Source organism: Monopterus albus, unplaced genomic scaffold (genome assembly GCF_001952655.1).
Source record: "Monopterus albus unplaced genomic scaffold, M_albus_1.0 scaffold107.1, whole genome shotgun sequence".
NCBI classification, from domain to species: Eukaryota; Metazoa; Chordata; class Actinopteri; order Synbranchiformes; family Synbranchidae; genus Monopterus; species Monopterus albus.
Genome location: NW_018127987.1, coordinates 544,666 through 555,004, shown reverse-complemented (window position 1 = coordinate 555,004; position 10,339 = coordinate 544,666). Strand labels below are relative to the sequence as shown.

Genomic DNA, 10,339 nt, shown 5'->3' with positions numbered 1-10,339 from the left:
CTCATGTACACATTCCTTCTGGCATCAAGTATTTTACACATACTGTACTTCACTATTGCTCCCGCCCCTCCATCTAATATACTGTACAGAGCACAATACAAAACAGGACTGGATTTCAAGAACATTATGCAGGGAAGTGCTGGAGTCCGGATCCCGGATCATTGTGGTGCAGTTTGCACGGACTCTGTGCAACATCTTCACAACTTCATCAGCCTTTTGTTAATCCTTCTTGTTTTCTTCCGTGAATCCATTACTATCCATTAGTCCAGCTTTGTTTAGTCTTTGTTCCTTCATTGTTTTTAGTGCTTTTTTTTTGCTTATTTTATTGAATTTTGCCCACATTCTCCCTCAGTTTTCTCCATGCTGCTCGTCGTAGTGCCCCCTCCTCACAGGGTCTTGTCACTTTCTTTCTTCAAGTGACTAAAAGGGGAAAAGACAAACCAAATGTGTGTGTAAGTTAAAGATGAGGCAGAAGACAAAGCTAATGTTCATGTCCAGTTTCATCTCAGGCAATTGCAGGTTAATGCTTTTACTCTCAAAATAACATCTGTTTTGGATATACATTTTTCAAGCTTCATTTGAATCCAAATATGGCATTGTACAACAGTATTATCTGAAAAGGTAAAAAAAAAAACTCTACTTCTCTCTAAGATTCTCTGGCCTTCATCTGCAAAAAACATTAGGGTGTGTGTGTAGAGTAAGCCTGTGATTAAGGCCAATCAAAATGTAATAAACAGACATGTACATTTCTGCTACACAACAAATCCCAACAAAGAATAAGCTCTTATGTCAAATCATCTGTTGGAAGTCGATTTAACAACACCTAATGGGCAGAGGGACACAGTATAGCCAATGAATGAGGGGTGGCCATTCAGATTCTGGGGGTGGCTGGTGTCACCCCTGGCCACCACCTGGCCAAACAATTCTGTACCTTACAGGATATGTTCATCCTCTGTTGCATTAACACTTGAGGTTACAGTTGACCTAACACACAGCCACAGCCACTGTACCTGTAATACTCATCCTGGGTGAGAGAGTGGTGGTGGTGGTGATGGATCCACTGTTGTTCCAGGGCCAGTCTCTGGATCTGCAACTCTGCGCTCTGGGCCTGCTGCATGACCTGCAGCTGGTGGGCTGCTGACATGGGACCAGTGAGTGAGGACGGCTGGGGCAGGTCACGGAACGGAGCACCTGTTAACAAATCAGGGAGGAAAACGGAGGAACATGTAGGGACGCAAAAAGAAAAGGGAGAAAGAAAAGAGGGGAAAGGGTGCCCAGGTCAATCATCATCACTGTATTTAAAAGGTCTCTTCATAGACTTTTAGCACTGTGAAGTTTTTAGAGAAAAAACTGAACGAGTACATGGACGAGGAGCCTTCTCCTCACCGAACAGCTGTTGGCGGAGCACCTCGCTGTCAGTGAGGGGGTGAGCCAGGATGGGAGTGCCGAGTGTGGCTCCTGGGTAAGGGAGACGTGCCAAAGGAGACCCCGACGCCAACGGGTCCATCAGGGGGTGAACCCCGCCCGCCGCTGGATGCCAGTGATGTAATAAGAAATACAGGAGATATTTAATATGAGTCAAAGCATCAGCATGAATTCAAGACAAAGATGACAAACAACTGAACACCTGAATAAGTTGGATCAAGTCAGAGAAATCAAGTTTCTGGATGCAACACAAACTCTGGGTGAACAGTAGATTTTTTTAAACAATTTTCATTCAAAGCAAAAAGTAAAGCAGATCAAACAAGTACACAGGCATCAGCATATGGAAAAAAGGCTTCACTGTCACATTGTACTTTGGAAAAATGTTAATCCTGTGTGTGAATGAAAACCATGCCTGTGTTCCTAAACGTGAATTACAAATATTAATATACAAATCCCAAACAAAGGCCCGAGTAAGCAAATATCTCTAAGACTAAGACTTTGAACAAAATGGTCACACATTTCAGAGAAAACTATGACTGTGTTTAAAGCTGAACTACACTAATACAAAAAGGACAAAGCTGGCATTGTTTTTCTTACTGTCCACAATTCCCATGAAAAGCCCAAAACCATAACTGTGTTCATTCAAAATCAACACTCTGTAACTTCCCTGCCCTGTCTTGGGCAAATAGCCCCTTAGTTATTACTGAAGATGTAAATCTTTACAAATATATCACAAATACATAGTTTCAGTTTTTAAAAAAGGCCCAAATCTTCTATAACAGCTGGGTGCTGTAGTCTTTAGCAAATGAAACTCAAGGGAGAATGAAGGCTGCATTTGTTTTAGACTAGTTTCAGATGCAGATTTAGACACACATTCAGCATGTCAGTACATATTATATAATACTGGTAGTTGTGTAAACCTTTCAAATTTCTTACTACAAAATATTTTCAGAGTAACACATCTGTGTAATCTCAGGAAGATAATTTGATGGTGACAAGTTATGACAGCATTGTTTGTAGCAGTGGGTACCTGTGTCTTGCTGGTGCAGGTGAAGATGTGAATGGATGTGTGAATGCTGGTGATGATGAGGCGTCACGTTTAGCATCTGAAGACGCCCCAGATTCTCTCCTCCACCTCCACCACCTGTTCCTCCTCCGCTGCCTCCACCACTTCCTCCCCTTTCTCTCTCCCTCTCTCTTTCTCGCTCTCTGTCCCCAAAAGCAGGCAAAGCTGCTCTGTCTCTCTCCCTCTCCCTTTCTCCACTCCTGTCTCGTTCATAAGAGGTAGGTGAACGAGCAGGGGCGGGGTAGGTCTCAGGGGGAGCGGCTGGGGCAGGAGCTGGTGGCAGATGAGAGGACAGGGAGCTGGGAAAAGAAGAATGGGGGACTGGGTGATGGAATGAGGCGGCATTGGAGGTTGGCGGAGCAGGTGGAGGAGGAGCTGATGGAGGAACGGCAGGGGCTGTCGGGCCTGGGGGGGCAGCTGGTGGTGCAGATGAAGAGTGAGAGGAGAGTGAAGGTGGGAGGAGAGACGAAGGTGGTGGATTTGACAGGGACTGAGGGGCAGGAGGGTTGGGAGGTCGAGTTACTGGGGCCAGCGTTGGGTTCTGGAGTTGCGGAGGGCCAGTGGGAGCTGGGGGAGGAGGGGTAGCATAGAGTGACACTTCATTAGGTCCTCCTGCACCTCCTCCAAGGAGCAGGGAATGTGCATGCACATGGGCATTGGCATGGGAATGAGAATGTGAATGAGCAAGAGCAAGAGCTGCAGAATCAGGTATAGACCCTGGAGGGTAAACCCGATCATCACTCTTAAATTCAAATCCTGGCTTTATTCGATCTCGATGTGCAGCTACTGCATGAGGAAAGCCAACTCCGCCCAACCCTGCACCCCCAATCCCTCCAGGTACTGGGCCTCCTGCCACCCCAGGGTGGCCAGCAACACCTGGACCACCTTCAAGGCTGCCACCATACAAAAACCCCAAGATGGCTGCTGCAGTAGCTGCATCGGTAGGCAGGTGATGTGGGTGTCCTAAAGCTGGATTTTGGAATTGAGGAAGGAAGAATGAGGGGTGGACATGGGGGTGGCCATGGTGAACCTGTGGGTGATGTGCTTGGGCACGACTCGCTGCCCCAAGTGGAGACATAGCATGAGGGCGAGCATACTCGCTCAGGGTTCTCAGGGCTGGGGTGTCTGGGCCCAGATAAGGACCTCCTAAACCAATTCCCAGGGCCCCCTGTGGGCCTCCAACCACTGCTGATGCCCCACCCATGGAAGGCAGGAGGAGGGAATGGGGGATGGAGTGAGAGAGGCTGGGATGGAGATGGTGTGCTGGAGGAAGGTGAGCATGTGGATGTGAGGGATGATGCTGGGGGTGGGGGGGTGGATGGGAGACAGGGTTGCCCGAGGAAGAAGAGGATGAAGATGAAGGGTCGAGAATGATAGAGGACGAGGAGGGGAAGAAGAGTGAGGATCCCTGGCGACAGCCTCCAGCAGCGTTGATGTCCTTCTGCTGCTGCAGAGAAAATAGAAGACAGTAAATCACATCTGCCCTTATCTGCTTTAGTCCCTTCCATTAAAATTATCAATTTAATTTACATCAAATCAATTAAACCTGACACACTGGAAAACTATCATGCTTTAAATGTGCACACCTGTAGATGTCGATCCAGTTCCCTCTTAGGTCTCTGGCCCGCTGTTCGACCTCCCTGCGGGCCCTCTCGATCATCTCATTCCTCTTCTTCCACAGTTTGGAGCCATCCAAAGGGACAAAGAGGACGTCACTGCGAGCACAGGAGTTCCTGCTGCCACGGTCAAGAACCTTGTGAAACCTAGAAATGTGACACACAGCAGTGTAGTATGTCATTATTGCCAGCATCAGGACTCAGTATCACCACAACAGTAATCGGTACACCTGGCCATAAAAAGAGGAACTGAAGTAAAGTGACACACTGACAGAGTTAGGATGATGAGGTCATTTGGACCTTACCGTGCTGACTGGCTGGCATGGATGGGAATATCTACAGGTTTGGGTTCAGGAGAGGGGCTTCTCAGCACTGGTGGTGGGCTTTCACTCTCATCCCGGTCTTCTATTGGTTCCTCTTTGATGACAGGTGTGGGAGGCGGACCTGATTCTGAATGTCCATCTCCACTTGGGAGTGAAGAACTGGAGGAAGGGGTTGAAATGCTGTTGTTGTTGGCAGAGTTACTAAGAGGTGGAGGACCTTTTGACACATTTTGCGGTGAAAGTGACTGTGAGCTGGTATTGCTGCTGCTGGGAGCGCTATTGTTGCTATTGCTATTAGCCATGTTACTGCCACTGTTCCCATTAGAGTGGTACGTTCCACTGAATGGAGGGTGGTTGTTCAAAGTGCCATGGAAAGGGGAGGGGCGACATCCAGGTGAACAGCTGGACGGCACACCTGGCCCAGGCATGTTGGGTGCAGAGGAGGAGCCGGGTGGAAAAGACGAGAAGCCTCCCATCTGATTGGTGGATGGGCTGGGTAAGGGAGATAGGGGTGTTGGAGGAGTCTGGGAGGAGGACTGGTAGTGTGGGGGACGTACACTAGGTGCCATACCTGATGGGGGTGGTTGGACGTGCGAAATTTGAGGAGAGGGTAGAGGAGGCTGAGGTTGTGGAGGGGGATAAGGAGCATTTGTAGGGTGCCCATGATGGCTGGAAGAGGAGGAAGGAGAGAGTGCAGGAGGTTGATTTGGGCCACCACGGCTTTGGTATAAAGCAGACTCTCGCAGGTTTGAGTCTCTTTCTCTGTCTCTGGGTCCAGACTGGTAGTGGGTATGAGATGGGTGGGGGTGTTGGGCTCCTCCAGGGCCCGAATACTCTCGTCCCAAGTTTGGAGTCACTCCAGGGGAGCTGAGGTACTCTCGATTTGTGCCAGTGGAAGAAGGCGCCCCAGTGGGAGGATACTCTCTGTGGAAGTGGTCTACTCCAGAGGAGGAGGTTTGTGCCTGGTCTATGGGAGGAGGGAAGTCTCGGTTGGATGAATTTGGGGGATGTGGAGGGAGGGAGGAATGAGAGGGGTGGCTGGGGTTGTTTTGTGGTGATGCAGGTGGGTCTTGGTTTAACATGGGGGTGACAGGTAGGCTGCTTGTTGAACTTGGGGGGTTTCCCAGGGGGACGGAGCTGTTGTTTGGGTTACTGTTACCTACAGCCTCTCTTGTCTGGCTCCCAAACTCACCCCATCTGCCTCCATCTTTGTCTCTGGGAAGCCCCCCTCCAGTTCCATTGGGGCCAAAGTCTCTCGTCTGGTTTTGGTTTGGCAGAGAAAACTCCCTTCCTCCATCACGTTCCCTTTCTCGCTCTCTGTCTCTGAAAGCTGGACCAAAGTCTCTTCTTTGAGAGCCCAAGTTAGGCCCATCTCTCCCAGAACCTTGGAACTCCCGGGTCTGACCCACTGACAGAGCCCCAAACTCCCTGCCTTGGATGCTATTGGGCCCACCCATCCCACCACAAGCATTATTACTATTAGCCCCACTAGTATTGTTGCTGGTGTTGCCAATGGGAGCAGAGAACTCCCTGTTGATCTCCCTCCCTCCACACTCCCCCCTCACTCCCCTCTCCCTCTCTCCTGCAGCCCCCTTTTCTCTCTCCCCTCCCCCTCCAGCGTACCTAGGAAGGTACTCTCTGTGGGGGTGGGGGTGAGGATGGGGGAGGTAAGAGGGGTGGGAGGAGGAGTGGCGAGAGGACGGAGGGTTATAAACAGAGGGAAGTTGCTGCTGCTGCACTGGAGGCTGGTGCTGTGGTTGGTGCGGATGGTGGTTGCCAGGGTAACGGGTGTAGCCCCAGCTCCCCTGGCAACCAGTTGCTGTGCCACCCTGCCAGCTATAGTGGTGAGTGTGGGTGGAGGGTTGGGTCTGAGGCTGGGACTGTGCCTGGGGACTGGTCTGTGGCAACAGGGAAGGAGGAGTAGACTGAGGCTTGTCCAGGAGTTTATCTGCCTTTTCTATTTTCTCTCTTTCTGTCTTGACATCAGCAGGTAAGTTTTGTCCCCCGAGCTCCAAGGGCTTCAGAGCAGGTGGAGGAGGAAGAGGAGGAGGCAAGGAGTGGGGAACATTTGGGCTGTTATGGGAAAAATCTCCACCCGAGATAGTTGTCTTGGTCACACACTGTGTGCTAGCTTTGGAATTCATTCTGCTGCCACTAAGTGCACCATCAATGCCCGTTGGTCCGACATATTCAGCTTTACACATCAGTTTGGCATCCAGGGAGAAATAGGACTTCCTCCCACTATTGCTGTCATTTGATGAATCACCTGCTCCACGAAGAGAGGAAGTCAGACCAGAAGAAGAGCATGGAGTGGAGGTGGGCTTAAGAGAAGGACAGTCTTCAGGTCTTGCATCCGCATCCCGCTTTTCTCCATCTCCACAGGACTCTTCCCCCCTTCCCTCTCGTAGCGCTCTCCTATCCTCTCCTGCCACCTTCACTGCTCCTCCGTCTTTGCCTTTTTCACGTTCCCTGTCTCCTTGCTTTGGTGAGTCGGGGCCATCAGAATCAGAGTCCAAGCTACCCAGTGGGGAAGCGGAGAGACTTGGGGACGAGGAACGATTGTCCTGGTCTATATCACGCCCACTGCTCAGACTACTGCTGCTATTGGCCAGGCTCCCCACGACTGAACTCCGGCTGCCCTGGGATTGGCCGTCTTCATTGTCACTCTCACGGGACTGGCTAGCAACTGAGGTTGGAGGTGGGACAGTGGAAGGAGCTGAGGTGTCAGTCACATGTGTTGAAGTTGGAGGGTTTGGGATTGGAGCTGAGTCCTGACAAGAAACAATCATTTATGGATGAGGTACAAAAAAAAAAAAAAAACATTGAGAATTTTGTATATAATTTAGTATATTTAACAATAACTTAGTATATAACTTTAAATATCTTAGACGGTGTCTTTTGGCTGAATTACCTGGATCAAAGCTTTATAATTGGACTTTATACAAGAGGTTGATGAAATGTTAACACAAACCTGAACTTTCTGCCTCTTTGGAGGAGACACAAGTTCCTCCCCCTCACTCTCTGATGAATCATGCCCTTGTGATCTGCGACTGAAGCGATTTCCAGCCAATTCCTCACCAGCACCTCTTTGCTAAAACAACACAAGACTTTTAATTCTGTAGTGATGCTTTTGAATGTCTAATAAATCTGTGTTTTTAGAATAGAGCAACGCGTGCATGCACACACACACATTCACAGAAAACATCAATGACAAGGAGGAAACATCAAAGATTTCAAAGTGCTAAGCCGTAAAACACACAGCTGAACAATACTGACACTGCAAGGATTTGTCTGTAAGAATCATACTGATGACTCATACACTGACAGCACACACACAATTCAGTACATAGTGGCAGTTCTTTATTGGTAGTGAAGCTCATACCTGCATGCACACACATATAACTAGAGCCAAAAATACAACAGGAAAGGATAAGAAACAAAAGAAGAAGGCACTAACCACCTGTCTATCATTGCGTTCAGGGCGAGTGGGGCTGGGGTGAGGGCGCCTACCCCTTCTCTCCTCGCTCGCCCCCCGCCGTCGCCCACTGCGCATGGGCATCTGGAAAACCCAAAGTCCAACGAGAAAGGAAAATACAGATGGGAGTGGAAAACAAAAAAAAGGTAAGGTTTGAGGAAAAACAGAATATGCAGAGAGAATAAGGTTGGTTGTAATAAAAAAAAGAGTTAATACACCACAAAATAAACTCAAATTTGTGCAATTCAAGGTGAAATGTAGCAAGGGCAACAACAAGTGGAGAGCGAAAAGGAGAGGGAGGTGAAAAGAAGGGCATAACATTGAAGGCAGAAGGACACAGAGGAGGGAGGGATTGCAAGCAGAAGAAAGAATCAAATATAAACATTGAATCTGCTGTTTTAGACCACATTGCTGCCTCACGCCCAAATACATAATTTACATCTTTGTTACCCTAGCTGTTTTAAAATATTGTCACATATTGAACTAATTATGATCATAGCCATCAAAATTAGACAGGTATACAATCCCTGACATCACTGTGAAAAAGACATAGGCCTTGTGCATACCGATTCTTTGTGTGTCCGTGTTTTCATTATTTCTTCTTTATAACATCCATTTTACAACACAAGCCATTGCAGGCACTGAACTGGTTCCTGTTGCTTACTGACTGGGCTTTGTGTTACACCATGAGAGCTACCAAAACCTGCAAAGAAGCATAAACAAAGAAGGTATTATTCAGTCTTTATCTGCATGGAAATCCTACAGAGAATTCACTGAGTTGCAAAAAAGGCAGTAAGGCTGCAGTAAAGAGTGCCATTTGCTATCTGCACTGAGTGCAAAGTTCAGGAATTTCTGATGTGAAAATGTTTGAGTTTACAACTGCAAAACAACTGTTACAACATTTAAATTCCCAGCATGCCTCACACTGTATCGGTACAACTGCTTTTCACCACACTCAACAGTCTCCACTCTGGCTTCTGTATTCACCACAGCAGCATAAACCCACAAGCACACTAGTTTAACCCACTCACACTACCAGAATGCACCGGTCTGAGTATGACACTGAGCTTTGACACTAAAACACAAATGATAAATGCAGAGCAAAAAAGGTGCTGATTGGTAGACTGCATTCTGACTGGCAGTCCAGAAAAGGCAGAGAACTCAAGCAAACATCATGGGAATTTGGGGCCACACCCCCCTCCCTCCACCTTCACCACAACAGCCCAAACCCACAGCCACTTGTGGTTAACCCACATGACCTGGTTATGGCCAGCAGAATCACATGCTTATTTACCAAGCCAGTCAGCCATTAGGGAAATGCACAATGTCAAGATCCTTTATTTATCTGGGTGTGCCCGACAACATAGTTGGACTACTTTGCAAGAGCTTGTTAAATCCATTCATTCACGTACCACTGCAATGAAAAAAACAGTAATGTGCACTGAATAAAGATATAAATAGTGCACGCCACTGGATGAGAAAAAAAAAAAAGATATTTGTCTGAACAAATAACACAACTAACATACACACACGCTCTGCTATGTTGCCAGTAAATATGTAAATGTTTGTGTTGACTAACAGAGTAAGCTCCTGAAAGTCCTGCCGCTGCTCCACTACACATGACTATGCATTAATTATTAGTGCATGCTGCAGTGACTGATTCAGTGTTGTTAAAGAGTAAAATGGTATAATCACTGCACACACTTGATAAGCAAGAAAATGATGGCAACCTATATGCAGAGGTAGTGCAGCACATATAGAGTCAACCTAATTAACATAGAGGTGATTAAGTTTATGACACAGGAGTAGAAAACAGGCAGTGCTCAGTGGGTTTCTGTATACATAATGCATCTCAGTTACAGGTGTCAGCTACTGGCCTGTCTGTGGTCCACTGGCAGGTTCTTGGCCATGGTCAGTAAACAACTAGGGAGCAAACACAACACTAACACACACCAGCGTTAACATCACTAGACCCTCTGTCCCTTTTTCACGCACGAGCACGCACACATTTTCATCAAACTGACCACTGCATATGATGCAAAGCAACAGCATGCAGTTGCTCTGCTTACATCACCAAAGAGCGGGCACTGCAACGAGTCTTTCTTCTTTCTTGCAGCGAATGTTATTGATACACATGCAGAGGAGCCGGTCAAAGCTGCTGTACAGACTGATCCAAGCCACCACTGTGCACCTACGAAGGGGAGAGTCGTGTTCAGCAGCACATACATGTTCACAATCAGAATGGATGCCTGTGCACTGCTGTTCCTAGACGCTGCTGCACATCTTAAAAGAAAGATGAAATGGAATGGCGAATTGTGGCATTCTGCACCGGCTCTCCCTTCCCTTTCCTCGTTGGAATGTGAGTGCGCGTCGTGCACTCTATTAACATTAATTCACCGGGAAATTATTTAGACATAGCGCAGGAGTATAACGC

General features: G+C 47.8%; 1 protein-coding gene across 1 annotated transcript in view; it reads right to left on the bottom strand.

The window, feature by feature from the left end:
• Positions 1 to 306: 306 nt before the first annotated feature.
• The window catches only part of atn1 (atrophin 1), a 10,347-nt gene continuing 314 nt past the window's right edge, over positions 307 to 10,339 (bottom strand). Inside the window, 10 exon segments of the mRNA XM_020610880.1 lie at positions 307 to 420; positions 1,011 to 1,191; positions 1,387 to 1,530; positions 2,456 to 3,690; positions 3,693 to 3,938; positions 4,078 to 4,254; positions 4,413 to 7,201; positions 7,402 to 7,521; positions 7,888 to 7,989; positions 8,472 to 8,608. Of these exon segments, the coding sequence (XP_020466536.1) occupies positions 387 to 420; positions 1,011 to 1,191; positions 1,387 to 1,530; positions 2,456 to 3,690; positions 3,693 to 3,938; positions 4,078 to 4,254; positions 4,413 to 7,201; positions 7,402 to 7,521; positions 7,888 to 7,989; positions 8,472 to 8,498 (5,055 nt within the window). The 5' untranslated portion in view covers positions 8,499 to 8,608 and the 3' untranslated portion in view covers positions 307 to 386.